This window comes from Knufia obscura, assembly GCF_036327395.1.
Source record: "Knufia obscura strain CCFEE 5817 isolate CBS 148926 chromosome Unknown scaffold_11, whole genome shotgun sequence".
Classification (NCBI taxonomy): domain Eukaryota; kingdom Fungi; phylum Ascomycota; class Eurotiomycetes; order Chaetothyriales; family Trichomeriaceae; genus Knufia; species Knufia obscura.
The window spans coordinates 593,428-615,880 of NW_027042697.1; the positions used below are offsets into that span (position 1 = coordinate 593,428).

The following is a 22,453-nucleotide window of genomic DNA, read 5'->3' on the forward strand; positions in this document are numbered from 1 at the left end:
TGTTGTGACGATTACTACGTAGGTAACGAGAAGATGCTTGGGTTGGAAAGAATGAGCAGATATGCGAATGTCAATACGCGTCAAGGCAATGTCAGTAAGTGGAAGTCAACCTAAGTTGCAAAATACCTGAGCCTACACGCGCACGGCGCATTAGGAGGCATATACTTAGTGGCTGAATCTGCTTCAAGTAAGCGATAGATCAATCATATCTGATATCATGTGTGTTCAGTGGTATTTCAGATTGTTTGCTTTCCAAACAGACAACTTGAAGCAAGCAAAAGGTAGAAAGTGCATCGCGGTAGCTTTGTCGTGCAAGCGCCATCTGGAAAGAGGCTTGTGAGGCTCATGCAGGTACGATCTGCAGGGTCCTTGGGCGCTCCTGTTGGCGACGCGTGCCATCTGTTTAGGGGAGAACGCGTCACGATCCAGGGGTCGTGGAAGTCAGCCTTGTGGGACAGTGGGAGTAAACATTGAATTGTTGCACATCACATTACTGTAATTGATGTCTTGCTGATTGAATGCATATCTAACCTACTGAGCCTGATCAACATTATGAGACTAGCCACATCAATACTCGCAGCATCAGCATGCTTGCATACAGTGATTGCCCACGGCTCACATGGCAGTGCCAGTGACGAGCCACGACCAGCTGACTGGGCTTTGTGGCATCTTGAAGAAGAGCACCGTAAGATCAAGAGACGTCGTACCTCTCGTACCGTAGCTGACCCCTCGCCGCAGATATATCCAACTTCGACGCATCATCCTTTTTCGCGCTTCACGACTTCAATAACGATGGAGAATGGACTGACGATGAAATCAGGAGGACGTACGGCCTCGATGATGAAAGCCTGAAAGATATCCCGGAGCAGCAGAAATCCGATGCTGTCAAGAAGGTCAAAAGGGTATTCGACCCTCAAGACACGGGCCAGATTACGCGACCACAATTCGTAAAGTATTCAATGGACGGGAAGAAGCTCCCTGATTTTGGTTTTGGGCCAGGACATCACGGCGATATTGAATACGAATATGAGATACACCATTTTGAGAAGTTTCACGGACCAGACACTACGGAGGAGGATCTAGTACATCCTGAAGATATTGAGCACTTCAGGATGCACGATATGCTCGAAGATGAGCAAGAAAGGATAGCTATCGAGCAGAGCCAGAGTATTGTGGAGGCCAACATTCCGCTCAAGTTCAGGAAGCAACAGTAACTACGATATTTGGATGAATGACGAATAGTATACAAAAGAGCAAGATCTCGGAACATCTGGGTGAAATCATCTTGCTGGCCACAGCTTGATATCGAATACAAAATGGCCTACGCCTGGTGCGTATGTCTTTACCATTTCTACGTGCTCGCACGAAATTTGCCAGCTTCCACCTTTCTCCTGCGTCACAAGTTCAGCGAGAACACCAAGCACATGTTGCTTCTCCTGTTCAACCGCGTCGATCTCAGCATTTTCGTGGACATGCAACCAACCGCCCTGTACAGGGTCGATCACTTTCACAGCATCCTTCCACGACCCTTGACTGGTGGGTAGCAACCCAAGATTGCAATGCCTCACCATCAAAGACGGTGTATCACTCCCCAAAGCTGCACCAACCTCGCCCATGATTGGCCCAGCAAACGAATTATCGCCCCAGAAGGCGATACAGCGAACTCTGGTCTTCCCGCAGAGCACGCCCACTACATGCTCGACCATATCCTTCCGCTCCTGCTCACTCGCAAAATCTGGCACACGAACGACTTCACATCCAACGCCATTTCTCTCACAACCTCTCCTCAAACCTTCGACACTCCATCCGTTGATATCCCAGCCAAACACCCGCCTTGCACCTCTCTCGAGATATGGAAACGCAAAATATCCAATACCGACATAGAAGTCAACGACATCCACTTCTCCAATCTCCTGTCCAAGTTCCTCATTACTCAGACCAGGAAACGGAGACGGATTCAGCTTTTCAAGACCTAAAATTCGTGCCTTTTCGGAAATGTTCCCACGACTGAACATCGTCCAGCGCGGTGCCCAGACCTGCTTGATGCCGCTGAGCTGAGAGGTCTGGACCCAGAATGCTGCGTCAAAATCTGCTTGTGTTGGTTGTGAAGCATTCGAGTTAAGTAGTTTCTCTGGCCCAAAGTCACCGTACAGAGGCTGGAGGTTGGTAGGCGAGCGCATCACGTTCCCGTCTGCATCGTCCTCGTCCAGCCTGGGCTGGATTGGGGCGTTGAGTGCAATGTGCGTGATCTTATGTCCAGCGTTGCAGAAGGCTCGGGTAATCGTGCTGAAGAGCGCATGCTTGTCAGCTATTGTGAGGGAAGAGTAGAAGGCTTCCCAGGCTGGTGTCTGAGTTACGAAATTTGATCCAAGCAGGAGCATAGGTTCGTAGATTGTGTAGCGCTTGGGGATCACTGAGGTCGGCAATGCCCCTTGATTGTGTTCTTCCACAGCATCATCGAGGTTTCTGTTTGCCTCTCCAGGGCTTTTGTGTCTTGTCAATATGTAGTCACTGATGCCTTTGACTAGGCTATTCGTAGGACCCTGCTTGCTTCGCTTATCGACCTTGCGCGCCTCAAAGTTTTTTGGATGCACGGTTTCCTTTGTCATGTTGCAAGATATGCTTCGATAGTTCGAATTTATTCCGCCCGTCAAGATGCATGTCCTCGACACGCTCTTAGTCTTAGAACTACAAAGATGACTCGATGTCGAGCAGCAAGTTGCTCACCCGAACGCAATATAAGCTGTGTGCATGTCCTCCTCACCTGTCGTTATCAACGACGGCAGGACAGTGGCAGATATTCATTCACCTTCATGTGTTTCGAGCTGTCTAACTTTAACTTGAGAGCCTTCGGCCGGTGGTACATTGTTACCCCGAAGGCAAAGCCCCTAAGATACTGCTAAAACTTGCAGGGACGTTGATGTCCGGGCTTAGGGTAAACTGTATCTAGGCACAAGACGCTCTTCTGCGATGCCTAGTCTACAGTAGGTGAGCACTGAGATCGTAGTCAGGTAATTCTCTCAAAGGTATTGATACTAGGCACGGTTCTCACAAGAGGCACATCTACACAACAGTAGATCATCTGATATCTAGAAACGTAGTACTTAATGAAGTGCCCGAGCCAAATGGAAGCAAAATCAGCTTCAGAGCAATAATGGAGTGAAGTATTCGCAACAGAAGCAATTTACAGCCGGCCTCTCCTTTTCTCAACGAGAATAGGTACTGTCGTCTAACCTTCACATAGCCAACCGCCATATATGTGCCGCAAGCCACCTACGGAAGGGCGAAAAAGTCATGATGCGGACTGTCGAGGCTCCAAGGCCAGTCGGCTGTAGAGGAAAGGAACGGCTGACATTTGAGTATGGGTCGTCCGAACTTTGCAGATAACGGAAGCTGTAGGGATAATGAGTCTGGTAATGCAGATACTGACGCTGGCGTGGAAGGTATAACGATAGCTATGGAGTAAAGATGCGGGGAGTACCATGAACGCCCGTAGTGAAGTTACACTTGATCAATATTCACGAAGGTCCCGACGTGCTTTAACGACCTACTGATGCGTCATACCTCATATACTCATACCACAAACCCTCCATCTCACCCAACGTCTCAATCGTAACATTAGCAACTGACTCAAATCCCAAACTATCATACAACGGCCACCCAGCCGGCGTGCCAAGCAATGTAGTCGGCACACCCATTTCCCTCGCCATCTCCATGCCCCAGTGGACATGTCTCGCTCCAAAGTCATGGCCGTCCCAGTCTGGATGCGTCGCTAGCAGAGTCAGATACATCTGCCTCTGCGGCAGATCATACACATAATGCTGCATAGCCGCCGAGAACTGCCGTTCGTAGTCGGCGGCGCGTGTCAGGTTCATGTCGAGATGATCTGAGCATTGTGCGTTGTTGGGCAGGATACTGAGCAAATCCATGTTGCCATGATCGGGGTGCTCGCTGCTTGGTTCGAAGATCTTCCAGACCGCGATTGCGACAACGCGTTCGTCTCTACTGCCTTGCGTGTCTGGATCCGAACGTTGACTAGGCACGGAGATAACGTTCGCGAAGGTGTTGTTTGGTATGTGCTTGAACTGCTTGCCGATGTCTTCGCGCATGCAGTCCCATTGATACTCCTTGTATTGGTCTTGAAATTGATAGAGGTAGCGCCAGACTGGACCTGGTGCAAAGGCGTCGACGAAGACTGTGACTATGTCATCGAGATCAGTTTCGGTAGCTGGCCGGATGTGGATGTTGCTGTCGGCGAGATATGTCTGTTGTGGTAGCCATTGTTGCTGCTGTTCAGGAGGAAACGGCCATGCTTGCTGACATAACATGAGCAGTGCTATGGTCAGGTTTAGAAGTTGAGCCATAGTGATGTCTGGGTTGTGAAGGTCAGTGGGAGCTGGAACGGGCAAGCCGTGAGAGGTCGACTTGGTCTTTCATGAGTCTTGTTCATGATTGCGTTGTTGCACTCGTTTGAGGTCGCCTATCTGTCCTGATGTCATCATGCAGCTTATGAGCTACCTCCTCATGTGGCTCGCGTCCATATCGCAATCTACGCTTGTTTGGTGTTGGATAGAACAAAGGTTGAGAGTCAGTCTTGTGTTAGAATTTAGTCCCCTAGCGTGTCCTACCGGATCACAGACAATGAGGTACAAAACTTGGGGTCGGTCCGGATGAAGCTGGGACGGTTCTTTATCTCTTCTCGATGCTGACTTCCAGACCTTCCTGCACGACGAAGAAGGTGCTATGCTTCTTCATAGGTCGCCCGGGATAGTTCAGCTCGAACTTGTACCTGCGAAGTATCTGCGGCAACACCTTGTTCATTTCCAGTATCGCCAAGTTTCGGCCGATGCAGACATGTGCGCCCCCGCCGAATTGGAACATGTGTCTATCCATGGCCTTAATTCTTGCCTCGCCCTTCTCATCACCCTCCTTGACCAGCCATCTCTCTGGTCTGAACACGTCAGCGTCTTGTCCGAAAATCGCCTGATCCTTGTGCAAAACATGAGCATTGACCGCGAGCTCTGTCCCGCCTGGCACGAAAACCCCATCGATCTCTGTTCCAGCTCCCGGAACTTTTCGATATATCGCCAAGCCAACAGCAGGTCCGACACGCATAGCTTCCTTCAAACAAGCCTGGAAGTACGGTAAGCACTTCTGACTTTCTTCCCATGTCACAATCTCTCCGAGATCCCCATTTCGATCAGCTGCCAAGATCTCCTCCGTCAACTTGTCATACACAGCCTTGTTGTTCAGCACATTCCACATAAAGGTCTGCATCGTACTAGCGGTGCTATCACTACCCGCAAAGATAGCACCATGCGCCACAGCGAATACGCTACCTTTGTCGAACTTCTCCGGATCCTTCTCATGTGCCTCGAACAACTGACTTAGCAGATCTCTTCTACCCACTACTGCCGTCCCATCTTCTCGAGCAGTCATTTGACCCAGGGCTGTGCGCGTGATGTAGTTGTTAGTCAGAGGTGACACGAACGGTAGATAGTCCCAATATGGCGACCTTCTAAGCAGGTAATCCAGGAACGGGATTTGTCCAACGATACCATCGTACTGCTGAACCGTGTCGATGAATTTGATCGCGCCGTCAACGTCCCTCTCCTGCTCGACGAAGCCAAACGAGGACGAAAATGCGGCTTCACCCAACACATCAAACGCAAACCAGTGCAGGAAGTTGCCGAGATCGATAGTCTTCGTCGACCTTTCAGCATAGAAATCCAGCTTTCTGGTCAACACCTTGATAGTCTGGTCGATCCATGGCGCTAAAGCCTGGAAACTTGCAAGGCTATATGGCTGATTCACGAATCGCTTCTTCGTGGCGTGAACATTCTCCCTCACCTCAGTAAAGATATCAGGGTTGTTGTAGGGCGGAAACACCCAGTAGAAGTTTGTTTTGTGGAAGCCCTTGCCAGGTGAGAGGATCTGGCGCGCTGCTTCTGGGGACGAGAAGCTAAGTTGATTTGGTTGAATGCGGACAATGGAGCCATACTTGCGATGAAGAGCAACATGGTCTTCGTGTGTGCGGCCACGAGCTGTCAGGATGAGCGAGTACAGACGGGTGCCAGAAGCGAGAAAGGGCCCAGGGTATTTGCGAAGAGGCGAAAGGTAGCGGCGAATGAGAAAGCGGAGAGCAAGGAGGAGGAGGATGGTTGTTGTTGGCCATTGGCGCAGGAGAACGTAGAAGTTGACTAGCAGGGTCTGTGTGAGAGGTGCTTCGTCCGTCACGGCCGCCTTTGCCATCTTGCTGAATACTTCCAAGGACTTGCTTGGTCGGAGTCGGCCTGTAGGCTAGCACTCGTGTTTCTCAGGACTCGTATCTTAGATCCGAGGAACCAAACAATACAAGAGTGTCGCTTTGGCTCAGTTCACGACCTGCTTGCGGCGAAATAGCTGGGTAGATACGCGATGAGAGCTTGATGAGATTGCGCACCATGGTGACGAGGCAGCTCTTTCTTATTACGATGCCCTTCTAAATGTGCAAAGTCATTCGGCAGTTGATTGTATGACAGATGTGTGGTCCCAGCAGATGTGGAGAAGGTGCATCTTCTCCAAAGCAAGCGAAGTGTTGACATCGCGAGTGATCTGGGTCTCTTTCGACCAATCACCACACATGGATGTGCGAGGCAACTTTCCTGGTCTGTTCAGCTCGCAATGATCATTGGTTCGTAAGCTCGGGTGTTGCAAGCGTTCGCGGAGGGCTCGGACGATCTTCTGACCCCGGATTTATAACCTAAAATTCGTCCGACACTCGATCAGCACCCATACTAAGTGCAAATAATCGTTGGTTAGCCGAATATCCTCTGCCACCTACTCGTGCTGGAACTTTGGCACGGTCGAACATCGATGTCGATATTATGGCAATGCGGGCATGAGATCGATCTAGCGGAGACCGTAACTGCCTGTGTTGGCCTCACGCCTCGAAGCCCATACCTTTAACTTCAACATCATTGATCAAGGAACTCTTGACTTCGTCGTCCGCAATCTTCAGCCTGACCTTGCCTGCTCTTTCGCCACGACTCCTGGCGTCCATGACAATGATGCCAGCATCAACCAGTTCCATAGCAGCGGCTCCCATAGCCAATAGCCTTGGACTTTTCTGATCGATCACCAAAAAATCGTGAATAGCACTGTTGTCGGCGACGTCTGCGATGCGCTTTGACTCTGTAAAGACCTCTCCCAGGGTTGACTCCGAAACTCCAGTCCGTCGTGACCGAGCAAGCAGAGCTGCGAGAAACAGCTTTGAAGCTAGAGGTAGAGCTCGTAAGCACTGAGAGACCGGAGAGGAGGTCGACTCGTTGATCGCTGCTTTGACGGTAGCAATCGTGACCCGTGGTAAGACTACCTTGCCGGTCGTTTCGGCTGCCTCGCCTTTTGGTGGGCCTCGCTGCTTCTTGCGTCCGCTTCGAGAGGGTGTGTCGACCGTTAGGTCTGTATCAGTCCCGTCACCCTCTTCTTGTTGCTTGCCTTGCTCCTCTGCCTGCTTTTCCGCAATTTCAACAGCACGACGGCAGATATCAAGAGCTCGTCTCGCGTCACCAGAGACTGCAGCGACCTTTCGGCTAGCGAATTGTACAGCATCGGGGTCTACTATATTGCCAGGCACGCCTTGCAAACGAGATGAGATGATCTCCATCAATTGTGTATGCGTGTAGCCGGAGAATGTTATTCGAGTCAGCCCCAACCTAGAACTAATCTTGTTCGACAGTGTCCGCTCTGGCAGATCCATGGTATTGGCAACCGCAAGGACGATCAGTCTCGAGTGTCGGAGGGCAGGCCAGTTAAAGAAATTGTACATTACGCTCTGGTTTCGTGTGACTAGTTGGTCGAGCTCGTCCATGAGCACGACACAAGGTACGCGACGAGGATTTGGATGTGAAAATTCGTGTTCCAGAAGACTCAACGCGTGGTTTGGGCTGACACGATCGCCTTTCAAAGCTTCCCAAAGCAGAGAATAGGACTGGTACGGGTCAGTGACCTTCATGCCATTGATCTCAACAAAATTGAAACCATCAAGCTCGTCCTGCAGAACTGCTTGGTGCAAAGACGACACAACTTCTCGTACCGTAGCTGTTTTGCCTGTGCCAGGAGTCCCCGAGATATAAATACAAGTGCCTGACCCGTCTGTGATGGCAGAATGCAGGTAGGAATAGACTGTCTCAAACTCGGTTGATCGGCAGGGCAAAGACATTGGCACTGCAGAGACATGTAAAGTTGTTCTTGCATGAGCATAAGGTGTTGACGTGATCTGTGATGGAGACAGCACTCTGGTGCCAAGCGGCGTGATTTCGAGCGGCTTCTTGATCATGATGCGCTTGTTCGTTGGTGTCACAAACTTGGTCGATTTGGTCGTAGACTTAGGAGTGGCAATCGCCGAAGTGGTCTTCTTCCGCTTCTTGGGAGTAGTAGGTACCGCTTCCTCTTCCACGTCTTTTTTCTGTGAGTACTCGGAGTCGTCTGCCTTGGACTTCTGCTTCCGCTTTGTCTGTTCTTGCACCCAATCAAGTAGGTCTAGAAGGCTGTCTGCTCCTTTGTAGACGTCGTCCCAGTTGATCTCCTCAGAGAAGGCCATGTTGCGTTGCTTGACAGCCCTGCGGCACATGATCGTCTTAGCAAATTTGGCAGCAGCGGTCTTGGACTTGGGCATTTCCCCTTCCGGGTAAGTGTTCAAGAAATCTGCCTTCGACATCACTATAGCTCTGCCGTTGATAGCTGTTAGAGGATTCATGTTGAAGTCGGCGGTAATGTAGGTTTCATTTGGCAAGAACTCTGGCATTGACCTCGATTTGCGACCAGTGGCACTCAACAATTCATCCGGGGCACAAAACCACTGAATGTGGGCACACATTTCTTCCTCGTCATCCTCGTCGGTATCAGAGAAGCCACAGATGAGTCCAGCCCAATCCTTGCCTTGCTCAGGCGACTTCAATAGAACGGCATCTCCGATCTTGACGGTGAAAGACCCCATCCGAGCGCCAGCAATGGCTTTCTTCGAGTCTCCTCCTAGCATCGCGCTGGCTTTGCGCTTCCTTGATGGTGTATCGCCATCGTGGAGCGCTTGTGATGTTCCTTCGGCGTAAATCCATTCCCAGGGGAGATCCTCGTATCCAAGTTCATCATCGGAGTCTTCTCTTGCAAGACCACCTTTCGTCGACCATTTCTTAGAGCGGGACATTACGTGATACGTGAGACTTCGGATGATCGGTAGACAAGTGCTTATCGATCATGCCATTACCGCCGTAAGTGACCGACCTGGCCTTGCTGGCTTGACGCGACAAAACACCCTAGTCGTTAGAGACGCGTTCATTACGTGATTTCTGGCCTCTTTCGGAAGGTATAGCGGGCGTTGCATGATGCAAAGGACTTTTCCGGCAATCCATATCACATTCTGTAAAGATAGAACTAGGACTGATTGCTCGCTTATTGATGCGGGATGATGCACTTCGCAAAGAGTGTGTTGACCGCCTACTGAGAGCAAAGTCAAGCACGAGAAGTGTTGCACAGCTACATCAAATTTCATTGTTCGAGAGACTCTTTGCTTTCTTCACCGACGCTTGCTAAGTGAAGCTCAAACAAATTTGAACTGATTCGTCCCTGCCTCACTGCGTGCCAGTGAGGCGGGGGTGAGAGGAACAAGTACGCTCGGCTCTTCAACATCAGACAAACAATTTCAAACTGAACTTAAGATCATACCTTGTATCCAACACTACTGCACGTACTGATAAATTGACGGGAGGGCACCACAGCGATCTGAACTTAGTCGGGAAGATTGCAATCGACATTGTTACGACAACCTTTTTCGAATTCACTGAAGCTACTTATTCTATTTGAACCTCACAACAAGCTCAATCAACCGAATCTGAAATAGAGGATCAAGCAGTCAGTCGGACAATCAATTTCTTCAGTAATCACCTTCGATCCGATCCAATCATCCTCGATCTCCTAATCTCACTACGTATCACTCATCGGCAATAGTAAATACCCTCCTGGCAGCTGCATATAACCGATAGCCTCGAGGCTCCTCGCCATGAGCGAGTGAGTATCTACCATGTAACCAACGAGCACTCGGAGCTAACCCGTTTCAGCTACGAAGGTGATTGGGAGCCAGTAAAGTCGCAGGTCAACGCGTATCCTCCCAAATACCCGCCCGAACCAACCCACAACTACATCGTCCCGAAGGGCACCAGCTTTCTTCAGGCTCAGGAAGCGGCGAGGCAGAAACCCCGACGGCCACGACATGCACCAGCAGTCGCCTTGCCTCCAACATATCGACCAGGTCTTCAAAGCCTGCTGTCGAAGCCCGCCTTCCACCAAAATGGCCATCACGCCCCTCCTCAATCTGCGCCTAAGGAGCAAGTCCAACTACGTGTCCTCAAACTCGATGCTTACAAGAAGTGGGTTGAGCATAGAGATGCGCCAGATGCAGAGTATGAGATGATGCATTCCATCAAAACAGTGGCAAAGAACCTCCCCAAGCACAATTATCTCTCACCAGCCGAGATCGTGAAGGATGAGCTAGCCAGAATCTGTTTAAGCACCAATGCTTTTATTGCAGTGCCGCCGGAGGATGATCACGTCCTGAGGATCTGGGGCACACCAGAACAAGTTGAGAAGGCTAGGGCACACTTGCTCTCTTGGGAGATGCATGTGAAGCGTCCTGGCAAAGGTGATGCCAAGGCTAAGGCTTGGACGAAGCAGAATGCACTCGACGGTCGAGAGGAAGACCGTCTTTTGCGAAAGAATATCCAGGAGCATCAGCACGAAATTTTCCAGCACTTCGCCAGTGACACAGTGTTTCCCTTTGAAGCGTATCTGGTCTGGCCCGACGGCTATGACCTCCAGAACTTCATTGACGACTACGACTCCAGCGTGCTCATTGACATGAGCCACAAATTCGGTTGTGCTATCAGTCACGAAAAACATGGTCTTCGAGCAACCAAAGTTGCATCCGAAAATCAACACGCTGTATTCCTGGTCTATGCTCGCCTTGTGGGATTGGTGAAGGAAATGGTGGCTAGGCGAAAGCGTGGCATACGGACCGTTCAGTGCCAGCTACCATCATTCGACGAATGTCTCCAATTCGTCGCGGTACGACCAAACACCACATACAATATGGATATTCATGTTCCTGAGCTCGCCGGCCCTTTCCTTCCTCCTACCGAGGCTGAAAAGTGGTCCCAGCTAAGCTCAACCACAAACAAAAAATACCGAACAGCCACCAAAACCGCCCTACAATCATGTATTAAGTCCCTGCACGTGTCTCAGAAACACGTCCGCATGAGGGTAAATTTCGGCCAGATTGCTCTAAGCACTTACAGGCGTTCAACCAATGACCGGGATTTCGAAATCGAAGAATTTATTACCATGCTGCAAAACCCGATGGTGAAGACCTCGCAGTGCCCGCTTCTGGTGGAGGCATCGTTTGACTTCATCGACGCGCTCAACACTCTTGATGTGCTCGGGGAGCCAGAGTATGCTTGGGCTGTGCAATTTGACTTCGGCGGAGGTCAAGCAGAGCAGCTGCGTCTCGAGAGGGAATTCTCATACAACCCCATCGACCCGGACGAGCCCTCGGTTTCTGCGACTCGGTGGCTCAAGTCAAGTGCAGACACGACCCAGGACGTCACTGATCTTCTCGAGCTCAACCATCTTGACTTGAAGAAGATTGGTTACCAATTCCACATCGGAGCGGCGACCATCTACTCGAACCAAAAAGTCTCGCAAAGCCTTCGGTCCTTCGCGGGCAACGTGGCCTTCAAGCCATCGTTGAACGGTCTCCGCTTCGCGCCAAGCAAGCACGCCGTCTTCCCACTGGGAAACCGCGAGCTAGAAACCGTTCGCGAAGAGGCTGTTGCAAAGTACAGATTCAAAGACACAAAAGGCACTCTTGAAGTCAAGAGGGTCGACATCTTTTCACAGCAGTTTGGAGAGCCAAGTCCGGTTCCGCAGCGAACAGAGTGGCACGCCAACTATTACTATCAAGAGTGGGATAACCTTATGGCTCAATTTGCCAACATCGAGGCAGGCCAAGATGTTGACTTTACCCGAGATATCCTCACCTTCTTCCCGAAGGTCGTCGATGAAGACTACCCCAAATCGCTACCACAAGGGTTCAAGAACTTCATGAAAGAAGTTGAAGAAATACAATTACTGCTTTCGCAGGCTCTGGGAGAGCACGCAGGCAAGAAAGCTAAGGTCGCAGAACGAGAACCGGAGATGACCAACGGTGTGAATGGTCATTAAGACAGAGCCAGCGAGTACCTCAGAAGTGGATTGACTAAGCTCAACCACAAACAAAAAATACCGCATAGCCACCAAGGACAAGTGAGAATTGGCTGGGAATCAGTAACGGCAATTTGTGCTAGGGCTCGTGGCGGATTACCCGTTGCTTGCCCTCCTCGCACGTTTCGACGGCCGGACGATTCTGAGCTGAATTATCATTGTCCAGTGCTTGTGCGCTACGGTACGGAGCTTGACATGACATTTAGTGAAGCATATGGTGCTTCTAGGCGAGATACCAAAAGTGGCGAGAAATAGTATACGTTGAGAAATGATCTGAGGAACTAATCTTGCTCTCCAAGCTGAGCTGTTGCGGTGGTAGGAACTCATGTGTTTAGTGAGTGCCTGCCTGCCAGCCCATGCTCGGTAGACAAGAGTCCGAATAGCTTTCAGACCCATATAGATAGCTGACGAGACCTATGAGAATTGAGACGAAAATGAAGTAAAGCAAAAGTCCTTCACTAGATATCTTGCTGAATTGATTTCACTCATTTTTCTGCTGAGTCCTGGCTAAGCTTAGAGGAGGCAGTAACACGTTCTTGCCTTGAACAAAAGAGTTCCCTGGAGAACACAGCTTCTGCGGAACCTGAAAGGACGGCTCCTGTCACCTGTGCAAACACAACAACTGCCGCAGCATTGCCAGTGCTCATTGCCTGACCTCAGACTTTCTTGCTCTTCCCAATATCTGCACACTCGCCTAGGTTGGAGGGTCTTCAAAATTGTTGACCCCTTCTTCACAGGTGCAACGGCCGATATAGATCTCATGGTCTACTCTTTCTTTTGGCCCATGTGGCTATGCTTGTCCATCCATTTATGCGGCCGCTGCCACACCTATTAGTCATCTGATACAGGGCGAAGCAGCCCAAGTATCCCACCCCATCTTATCTCACTAGCCGCACAAGCCGACATTCTCAATATCGAGCTCGCCCAACTATATCACTCATCGTAGCTCGACGCATAAGCCCTCCCACTCATTCAATCTCAATCTCAATCCCCCTCTTTCTTCTGCCCCTGCCCTCCACCCTGCTGCTCACTCAAAACCTTCCCCCTCAACACCTCCTCCACCATCCTCAAATCCCCATTCTTCGTCCCAACAGCCCTCTCAATATCCCCCAGATTCCTCGTTAAATCGTCCACCTTCCCATTGTAGAACTTTATTGCGTCGGGCGTCCGCTTGGAGACGAAGTAGCCTGTTCCTACGTCGACTAGGACGGTCGGGTGTGAGGAAATGGTGGGGCGCGCAGGGACGTAGAGCGATGTTGTTAGGGGGATTAGGAGGGGGGTGTCTGTGCAAGAATATTAGCATCTGCAGGCGAGCTTGACTTGCTGACAGTCTGGGATTGCGTTCCGCTGTGTTGTGTTGTGTTGTGTTGTGTCGCTGCGCAACATGCGATGCGCTGTTACAGAGTATGTGAGAAGTAGTGAATGGGCAACTTACTTTCCTTCCTCCCCTCCACACCATCCCTAATACTCCGTATACAATCCTTGAAACGTGCCTGCGCGGCCCGGAGTCGCGCGTGCGAGTTCGAGAGGTGTTCTAGTTCCTGGCTGAGGCGTTGTTGGAGTTGACTTAGTTGTTGGACGGGGAGGGTTGTTATATCAAGGCCTTGCTGCTGTTGTTGTTGGGTGGACATATTGGATGTGTTAATTGTCGTCGTGGATGTTGTGGTCTATAGCGTGCGGGGGCTGCTGTGCTTCACGGCTACTGTAAAGAAGATCGAGCGTTGTCCTTGGGCTGAATGGGACTTTCGCACTTCTACTGTACAGTACTAGTCGTGGGGCAGTTGCTGCCTTATCGCCTGAAGATACAGAGTTGTGGGAAAATGCGCATGAAAACATGGACCGAGTTATAGGAGAACAATGTACGAGTATGTAGCATAGTATATTGGCTTTACAATAGTCAGCTCAAGGAACCTTCCCCCTCTTATGGAGTGACTATGGTCAACTTGCGACGTCTCGCTGCGTAGGTCCTCGAACCACCGTCTGTCCTTATGGATGATACTTGCCATTCACATTTCAGGCTTTCAAAACTTGACCATTGCATGCGGTGCTCCAACCTGTTGTGGGCCATCGTACCATATGAAGCACTATCCGGGTTCTGTACGATCTGGCGGCACACGCAAGAAATAGTCTCCTAGGAGGATTTCCATGACACCCGTTCTCGCAAGTGGGATCTGCAAACCCAAACACCACTGTAGAGGTCCATTCCTGGTCAACCCCGTAAATATCCAAACCCGGACGAGCGAACCAATCCTCGCTGCTAGTGCACCAGGTGCAGTTCTGTCTCCCACTGCAATGAAAATCAGCGAGCTCTTGCGGACGCCGTTCGAGCATAATGTTGTTGTAAGAGGTCGCCTGATGTTGCTTTGAGAATTCCAAAGGCGGAGCAGGTCTGTCATCTGATTTGACTTCGCTTATCCCCTTCTTCCGTGGGAGAAGATCATATAGGCACAATTGTACGGCGAAGCTCCATACTAACCTGTCATGCTCTCGAATTCAATCTTGAACAGCTCGACAGTATTTCATCGGAGACACTGCTGCTGCACACTCCACACTGTCAGATTTCCGCGACTTTCTTACCTTTGCCAGGCGTGAGTACTTCTCCAGGAATCTCGGTACCGCCAAACATCCTGTTTCCACCCTTGGGCCACAACCAGGTCTTCTGCACTCAGGTGGTAGCTACTAAATCAATCATATTCCAAATATCCATTTCCCACGTTCATAAACATAAAAACTGGTAGCAGTCATAGGCAGGGTCTTGATATACCCAATCGATAATCCAACAAAGAAACCCCTGATACCCCTCTCCAAAAAGATTTGACGGGCAGTCCGAACGATACCCTCCCTACGGCCATCACCGACTGTACCGCCGACCTGCATTCTCCGTCGAATCACCTCCAGAGGATACGAACTCGTCTGTGACACCAACCCTGCTATTGCGCCCGCTGTAAGCTGCGCAGGCGCAATCAGCTGTGCTCGTTTCGTATTCGTCCCGTTCTCCGTCTTCATATCGGTATCCACCGAGCCGCGCATAACAGTATAGGGTGCGAAGTGAGGCAGGCGAAAGAGGTCGCCTATCGCATCGTGGGTGAGGAAGGACATCCCCGCATATGGGATCATGCCGAGCATTGTCGAAGAAAAACCACGGTAGAAATTCGTGAGGCCTGCGCGTGCTGTTACCTTCTGGACCGTCTCTGTGACTGCAGCTACAGGATTCTGTCCGTGACCGTTTGTGCTTGCGAGGGCCGCTGCTTCAGGCGGCTGTTCATGGTAAATCTGCCGACATATCCGCGTGAGGGAGGATCTCGAGTCGCGTTTCGTCTCGAATGCAAGGCGGACACGGATGACTTCTAGAGGATAGGTAAAGAAGACGGAGGTTATGCCAGCTAGCGAGCCGGATGCGAATCTGCGGGCGTTTGTCTCCTTGGATCTATCCGGGATGAGCGCGTTTCGAATCTGCTCGTAAGCTAGGAATTTGATGCCAGCGTAGGGGAAGATACGCAGTAGAGTAGCTGAATGTCCTCTGAATAAGCCTCGCATGCCATCTGCCCGGTTGATGTCGCGGAGGGCTTTTACTACGCCAAACCAAGATCCGGTATATTTCTGAAACTGTGGATTTGATGTCTGGAAGAGAATCTTCACTCGGTCAAGTGGTCCGACTACTGTTTTTGCCTGCCTTGCGAATTAGCTACAGCTCCTCATGTTGCTCGTCATGCTTACGGCACATCCTGCAAACCCACCAGCAACGCCAGACCTTATGATGTAGTCCAAGCTCTTCTTGTTTACGTGCTTGCTGTCATCTTTCATAGCTCCAGACACTGCTATTGAGGCTTCGTCCACTGCTGCAAAAGGCGGTCTTGCTCGAGGGGGAGGTCCAGGCTCTTCGAGCAGCCTGCGAGATGCAGATCCTTCCATCTGCGATGGTCGTGAGGATTGTGGTGTTGTGGCTGCATGACCAGTTGACGTTCCTGGCATTCAAAAGCACAGAATGCAGGACTGTGTAGGTCCTGAGAGAAAATGCATAACGCAGTCCAAAGTGTATTTGGTGGGAGGCTCGAAGCTGCAGTGGCCGAGGTCACGGTCGACATGGACCCGGGACAATGACGATTTCGCCGCCCCACAGATATCCGGTGCATCGGGAAGTCACGCGATAAAGAAACTACATCCGATTCACTATCCGAAGTCATCTTTGTCAGTCTTCTTATCTCGGAACCATGTGGTTCGGTGTTCTCAAAGTGCGGCAGAGGTACAGGACGGTCATAACAGTTTGTTTTGATCTATGTCTAATCGATTTATGTCTTGACGCCGCCTTCGTCCTCCATTGAACGGCGGTGCTCATGTACAACGCTCAGAGCACGCTCACCCTGGTCATCTTCTGCTACATGAGGAGAAGTCAAGGTATCCCTCCTCGAAGGTAGTGTGTTGCCAGTATGCGAAGAGTCAGTGCCCATCCAGACACTATCTTTCCTCTTGAGCCCCTCAGCTTCCCACCAATGAGCACTGGCTACCCGACTTGAAGAGCCCGAACCAGACTCTTGAGGCGCACGACCATTTCCCCCGTGCTCCACGTCTCGCCCAAAGGCGGCTGAGCCCTTCGCCGGTCTGCTAGCCCCCTGGTCGAGACGACCACTGAATGAAGCGCGCAGGCCATCCACGGAAAATTTGTGCCCTTCTGGGATCCGCCTCCATGGTTTCTCCCGCCAGGAGAAAACAATGCAGTCGACGCCGGCTTGTAAGCTGAACATACATGTTGAAACTATTGTCAACCAGTATACAGGATGTGTGACGTAGTAGTCGTTGTACAGCAGACAATGCGAAGCGAACGGGAAAGCCCACATGAGGACATATACGGCCGGATATACGAACATGTATCGCAGCTGCTTTCTGATTGCCTTGCGTGTACGTCTCAGCGGATCCTTGGTCTTCGCCTGCATCGGCCGAGCTGGTGGCTGAGGTTCCTTTCGAGGTGCCTCAGCTTCTTCTTGCATACCTGCATGTGCCTGTGGCGAGTTCGTCATTGTATCCCCTGTATACCGCGAATTCATCGTTGGGCAATTCGATGCCTTCCGACCGCCAGGGGAAAGAGGATCGAGCTGATGGGACAATTTTCTCGTGGACGGTAAGCTCGTTGTGCCTGAGTAGCTTGTGTCGCGGACATTCCATGCAAAGTCTGAGGTCTGCACGCCGGGTCGCGGTGACGATGTATCTCGCAAGGGTTTTGCAGTAATGAAAGAGACCTCGTCCCATGGGTCAACAGGTTTCTGAGGGACATCCTTATTGTATGAGCCCGATCGGGAGAATGTTGGTCGGTTGAACTTCGACACTTTAGGTGTTTCCACGATTGGGTTCGGTTCATCAGGAGCAATACCATCGTCAGATGTAGATGATCGCCGAGATGAGCGCCTCGAGTTCGAATTTGTTGTAACATTGGAGTCCGAATCTTGGAGGTTGCTGAAGCTGCGAAACTTGACGGTGACATAAATGTACAGAGCTGCGTACATCAAGAAGATCAAAGATAGTATGCAGTACCGAGGTATCCAAGCCAGCGCTAATCTGTACCAGAATGGTCTGCGAGGGAGATAGCAGAACGTTCCTGCAGTCGTATATGCATTCCCGCTGTTGACGAAGGCTAGAGAGGCCGCGAGTATTGGCAACGCTCCCCAAGCAGGATAGATTATCTTCCGCCAACGGTAGAGCCCTCCACTCTCTCCAGACCTGGCCGGTGGGTGAAAGATGTACAAGATCGCATGCAATGCGATCATAAGAATCGCAAAATCTGACGCTTCAATGCCCATGGCGAGAAAAAAGCCCGTGGCTTGACAAAATCCAGAAGAACTCCGGATGGGTCCGCGACTGAATACAACCACCGGAAAGATGAAATACCATAATGCTTTGAAGGTGTCGCTAAATATTAGGAACATAATTAATTTGTGCCGGAATGTCCGCTTCATGAGCAGGAACCATCGTAAAGTAACGAGTGTCGCAAGGACACTGAAGCAGGCGCATGTTAACCCAGCTATCAGCACGGCCCTGTTTTGCTGTCTAGTGAAACTTGTGGTGTTCGTGGTGGCATTTAGCTCATCAAGGTTTCTGATGATCCTATTCATGAGGAGTTCTGTCCAAGGCTGAGGTGGGAGTCTGTGTCGCTTCGGCTCGAAATGTTTGTCTGTCCGCCATGCGAGACACGTTGTGCACGTTTCTTAGCTCACAGACATGATCGCCTCGATTGTCGAGCTGCTTGTCTGAATCTCAACCGAAAAGCTATGCACTATATGAGATAGCGTGCTCTTGTCTGCGAAGAGTCAAGTGTAAGTGAGCTTGTTCGCGAAGTAAAGGGCAAGACAGGGAATGTGATCTGGCGGAAGACGTCAGTGCTGCAAAATTGCATGGAAGTTGTTGGTCCGAGCAAAGTGGACTGCAAACGTGGAGAGCATTGTTCGGTGGGAACGTGGTGAGCGCGGTGAGCGCAAGGAGAAGGCGATGAGGCCGATAACTGGACAGAAGGTCCGCGCAGGTTGGCGTCATGAGGTCAAATGGTCAGAACTCTGCATTTGCTGTCGGTGGACACCTGAGGGCGATCAGTCGCCGGTATCTTGTTAGCGAGTATAAAAGAACGATCGATGTGAGCTGCTGCGTGTTTGTATGAGACTCAAGGGAAGTCGCTACTGTATACACTGCGCAGGTTTCACTTGACTGCCACCTTGAACAGCAAGAAGCACTGGTGCCGCTATGATTTACCAGCAGTACGGTAAGTGCGTCTTTGCAACATGTTCGCGGATGGTTGAGGCTGGCTTTAGCGTGCGATCGTTTAGTCCTTGGCTTTTGATCGCTTATGATGATCATCCCTGAACCCGGTCACGGCACGCTCCACTATAAGGTCCAACCATTCGGACGAAACCAAAAGAACTACCGAGCCTCAAAGCTTTGATGACCTTCTGTCCATGTCCCAAGCCATTCTGTTCTCGAGTCATGAGCAGACTACTTTTCTGGTTGACTTACCAGAATCCATTGGGTCAGCACAGGGCGGCGGGCGTATCTACTCATCTCTACCAGTAGTGACGCCGTTCGTGACCCCTGAACCGAAAGGATCGAAGCGCGATGCATTCATTGCTAAGCTTCCGCAGGATCATGTTGCTCATCATAACGAGATTCAAAGCCATTGCGAACGGGCTTTGACAGCTGTCGAGGATTTCCCAGCCATCCGACAGTGGTGCCTGCCCCGGATGCAGAGTTTGGGTGACGACAGTGTTGCCATCGAACCCGCAACTGCAGCGTCTCAAAGTACGCCCTGCCTCCCCCTCGTGCTCTCTTCGATGCAGAACGATTTTGTGTCTGTGCATGATATTCAAAATGAGCTAGTCCATAACGACAACACAAGGACAGCATACCTTGTGTTCAAGGACAACGCGTCAATGCTTGTTCCTGGTCACAGCACATTCATGTGGAGCAGCGTCGAACGTGGGCTGAACCTCATGTCAGCAAAGACGAGTACAGTGTATGGCAAGCATCACCAGTTCGATCTTATCCTAATGGATCCACCCTGGGCCAACAGGTCTGTACGAAATTCACAAAAGTACCACACTAGCGAGGAGCAGTGGTCTGATCCATTCGAGAAGGCACTGCCGTTCATAGACTACCTCTCCCAGTCAGACGGACACGCTGCTATCTGGATCACCAACAAAGCAGCGATACGAGATCAAGTGCTTGCAGCTATGGCACAGCGTGGTCTTCACCTTGTCGAAGAATGGATCTGGCTGAAAATTACAATAAAAGGTGAGCCCATCACGCCACTAAACGGCGTGTGGAGGAAACCATACGAGCTCTTGCTAATCTTCGGACGTGTACACACAACTGCAACGCCTACGCGTCGGGTGATCGTTGCTGCACCAGATATGCACTCTCGGAAGCCCAATCTGAAGAGCTTGTTTGAGAAGCTATTCAGAGCTCACCGTGTACTTGAGCTTTTCGCGCGGAACTTGACGTCCGGATGGTGGTGCATAGGGGACGAGGTTCTCAAGTTTCAGGATACCAGGCTTTGGCACAAACACCCGCCATAGCCCAGGTGATGTTGATGCCTGAGGCAATCAATCGCGCGGCATAGACGCCCCTCAACGCGTGCAAACCGTGCCTTCCAGAAATTATGACGCTATCTGCAGATGCCCTTGCAGGGCAAAGCTGCACCAACAATTGTGCTTGGGACACTAAGTGCTTTCTGCTGCCCCTCAAGAAGTACCTCAGCACGAAATATAGACTCTGCATTCGATACCACAGGCAAAAATGTCCGTCGATGTACCTCACACGAGCAAGGCCTTCGTGCCTCTGGGTAAGTATGCATTTCCCAAGGCAATCGCAAATGACTAAGACCGCCCAGAGAACAATCCCGAAGTAATGACTCGCCTTGCCCACGAACTCGGCCTGTCACAGTCATTGCAGTTTCACGAAGTCTACTCGCTCACGGAGCCGGCCCTCCTCGAATTTCTCCCCAGACCAGCCCACGCTCTCCTCCTCGTGTTTCCGATTACAGAAACCTATGAGAAGTTCCGCAGAGAAGAAGACAGCTCACGGCAAGATTATGATGCCAGCGGATCAGAAGAACCAGTCGTATGGTTCAAGCAGACGATACGAAACGCCTGCGGACTGATCGGACTGTTACATGCCATCACGAACGGCGAGGCACGCGAGCAAATACAAGCTGGTAGTGATTTGGAGAAATTGTTGAAGGAGGCCCTGCCGCTCGACCCGATCAAGAGAGCAGAGTTACTGTACGAAAGCAAGAGTCTGGAGGCTGCACATGCTACAGCCGCTGCTGGCGGTGACAGTACGGCGCCTGATGCCAATGCTGCGATTGACTTGCACTTTGTTGCTTTCATCAAGGACAAAGAGAACAATCTGTGGGAGCTAGACGGTAGGAGAAAGGGGCCATTGAATAGAGGCAAATTGGATCCAGAAAACGATGTGCTGAGTGAGCAAGGTCAAGAAGTGGGTGTGAAGGCGTTTCTGAGGAGAGAAGAGGAGGCCGGTGGTGGAGAGTTGAGATTCAGTGTCATTATGCTTGGGCCGAGTATGGATTGAGGGAACGAGGAACAACCAATACTACCCTCTCCGGAAACAACCAGAACGCCCGAACTGATGTAGCATCGCAGCATCATAGAGCTGTAACGCAGCCACAATCTACGACAAGGCAGATTGGCAGGGCAGTCGGCGTCCTTGTGCTCGCCCTTTGAAAGCCTCAAAGAAGTGTCAAAGGTTCGAGGCCCGTACCGTTGACAATGGCACACTGCTCATGCCAAACCGAGCCGACATCTTCCCAGCGTTCCAAATCGACCTGACCCATCCCAGGCTAGTTCAAGCCTGTGTATATGCTCAGAAAAGGTCTCATGACCCATCGGGGCCGCCACTATCTCCATGAGCTGCTTGTTACCATATTCCACTGAGCCATCCGACTCCTGTCCGCACCACAATCATCGCGCACTTGAACTCGACTTTCACCTTCTGCTCACCACCCACCATCTCCTCAAAAGTTCCCACACAGCCCTCCCCTCCACAATCTAGCCATTTCGCCATCTCAGCACCTGTCAGCTGCCCCAGCTGCCCGAATCTCATCCAATCCATCTCGATCTCAGCAGCCTTTTTCTATCTATGTTAACCACCTCTTTTGCAGATTTCAACACCTTCCCCGTCTATGATCCATGCATCCCTCAGTCAGACAAATACCCCACTATCCATCTCCTTCTCCTTCTCATTCCCCTCTCCTTCCTTCTCCCCAACGTTACCATGTTCCGCCTCTACAATCGCCGCCCGACGGGCCTGTGCTCGATTTTTTCTGCCGCTGCCAAAGCATCTGCAGGACAAACCATGTGATTTGAAGGCTGAGGATGATGAAGAAGTGCGGTTGTGGCGTTTTGCTGGTGTTGGGGCTGGCGTTGGTATCAGGGATGGTACTGTTCGTGGGGACTGATGATGATGATAAGGAGTTCAATGTCGAGGTGATGTTGACTGAGGAAGCGAGACCTAAGATGAATTGCATTGTCGGGCCCTCTGCATTGTGAAGGTGAGTTGGCATTGAAGGTTGAATTGAGGTTGATGTTGTTGTGGGTGATGGTGTTGCGTGTACTGTGGACGCTATCCCGTTGTAGATATGGGAGGCTAGGTTGGTGAGGAGGGG

At 51.0% G+C, this 22,453-nt stretch overlaps 11 protein-coding genes across 11 annotated transcripts; 4 read left to right on the forward strand and 7 right to left on the reverse strand.

The window, feature by feature from the left end:
- Nucleotides 1-552: 552 nt before the first annotated feature.
- Nucleotides 553-1,214, forward strand: PMZ80_008517 (uncharacterized protein; the record flags this gene model as incomplete). Its single annotated transcript, XM_064876917.1, has 2 exons — nucleotides 553-685; nucleotides 739-1,214. 2 exons carry the CDS (start codon nucleotides 553-555, stop codon nucleotides 1,212-1,214), a joined length of 609 nt encoding a protein of 202 aa, XP_064727304.1.
- Nucleotides 1,215-1,280: 66 nt separating this feature from the next.
- TRM12 (S-adenosylmethionine-dependent methyltransferase) lies at nucleotides 1,281-2,609 on the reverse strand (the record flags this gene model as incomplete). Its single annotated transcript, XM_064876918.1, has 1 exon — nucleotides 1,281-2,609. The coding sequence occupies one exon, from the start codon at nucleotides 2,607-2,609 to the stop codon at nucleotides 1,281-1,283; it is 1,329 nt and encodes a 442-aa protein (XP_064727305.1).
- A 930-nt stretch (nucleotides 2,610-3,539) lies between these two features.
- Nucleotides 3,540-4,364, reverse strand: PMZ80_008519 (uncharacterized protein; the record flags this gene model as incomplete). The annotated part of the gene is made up of 1 exon (XM_064876919.1): nucleotides 3,540-4,364. The coding sequence occupies one exon, from the start codon at nucleotides 4,362-4,364 to the stop codon at nucleotides 3,540-3,542; it is 825 nt and encodes a 274-aa protein (XP_064727306.1).
- A 325-nt stretch (nucleotides 4,365-4,689) lies between these two features.
- Nucleotides 4,690-6,252, reverse strand: PMZ80_008520 (uncharacterized protein; the record flags this gene model as incomplete). Its single annotated transcript, XM_064876920.1, has 1 exon — nucleotides 4,690-6,252. One exon carries the CDS (start codon nucleotides 6,250-6,252, stop codon nucleotides 4,690-4,692), a length of 1,563 nt encoding a protein of 520 aa, XP_064727307.1.
- Nucleotides 6,253-6,922: 670 nt separating this feature from the next.
- ORC1 (Origin recognition complex, subunit 1) lies at nucleotides 6,923-9,184 on the reverse strand (the record flags this gene model as incomplete). Its single annotated transcript, XM_064876921.1, has 1 exon — nucleotides 6,923-9,184. One exon carries the CDS (start codon nucleotides 9,182-9,184, stop codon nucleotides 6,923-6,925), a length of 2,262 nt encoding a protein of 753 aa, XP_064727308.1.
- Nucleotides 9,185-10,036: 852 nt separating this feature from the next.
- On the forward strand, nucleotides 10,037-12,252 carry PMZ80_008522 (uncharacterized protein; the record flags this gene model as incomplete). The annotated part of the gene is made up of 2 exons (XM_064876922.1): nucleotides 10,037-10,044; nucleotides 10,095-12,252. The coding sequence occupies 2 exons, from the start codon at nucleotides 10,037-10,039 to the stop codon at nucleotides 12,250-12,252; spliced, it is 2,166 nt and encodes a 721-aa protein (XP_064727309.1).
- A 1,023-nt stretch (nucleotides 12,253-13,275) lies between these two features.
- Nucleotides 13,276-13,922, reverse strand: GIM5 (subunit of tubulin prefoldin; the record flags this gene model as incomplete). The annotated part of the gene is made up of 2 exons (XM_064876923.1): nucleotides 13,276-13,574; nucleotides 13,727-13,922. The coding sequence occupies 2 exons, from the start codon at nucleotides 13,920-13,922 to the stop codon at nucleotides 13,276-13,278; spliced, it is 495 nt and encodes a 164-aa protein (XP_064727310.1).
- A 1,057-nt stretch (nucleotides 13,923-14,979) lies between these two features.
- On the reverse strand, nucleotides 14,980-16,263 carry LEU5 (coenzyme A transporter; the record flags this gene model as incomplete). Its single annotated transcript, XM_064876924.1, has 2 exons — nucleotides 14,980-15,960; nucleotides 16,009-16,263. The coding sequence occupies 2 exons, from the start codon at nucleotides 16,261-16,263 to the stop codon at nucleotides 14,980-14,982; spliced, it is 1,236 nt and encodes a 411-aa protein (XP_064727311.1).
- Nucleotides 16,264-16,580: 317 nt separating this feature from the next.
- On the reverse strand, nucleotides 16,581-18,083 carry GPR1 (G protein-coupled receptor gpr1; the record flags this gene model as incomplete). Its single annotated transcript, XM_064876925.1, has 1 exon — nucleotides 16,581-18,083. One exon carries the CDS (start codon nucleotides 18,081-18,083, stop codon nucleotides 16,581-16,583), a length of 1,503 nt encoding a protein of 500 aa, XP_064727312.1.
- A 1,146-nt stretch (nucleotides 18,084-19,229) lies between these two features.
- On the forward strand, nucleotides 19,230-20,345 carry PMZ80_008526 (uncharacterized protein; the record flags this gene model as incomplete). Its single annotated transcript, XM_064876926.1, has 1 exon — nucleotides 19,230-20,345. One exon carries the CDS (start codon nucleotides 19,230-19,232, stop codon nucleotides 20,343-20,345), a length of 1,116 nt encoding a protein of 371 aa, XP_064727313.1.
- Nucleotides 20,346-20,565: 220 nt separating this feature from the next.
- YUH1_2 (ubiquitinyl hydrolase 1) lies at nucleotides 20,566-21,360 on the forward strand (the record flags this gene model as incomplete). Its single annotated transcript, XM_064876927.1, has 2 exons — nucleotides 20,566-20,611; nucleotides 20,660-21,360. 2 exons carry the CDS (start codon nucleotides 20,566-20,568, stop codon nucleotides 21,358-21,360), a joined length of 747 nt encoding a protein of 248 aa, XP_064727314.1.
- Nucleotides 21,361-22,453: the final 1,093 nt, after the last annotated feature.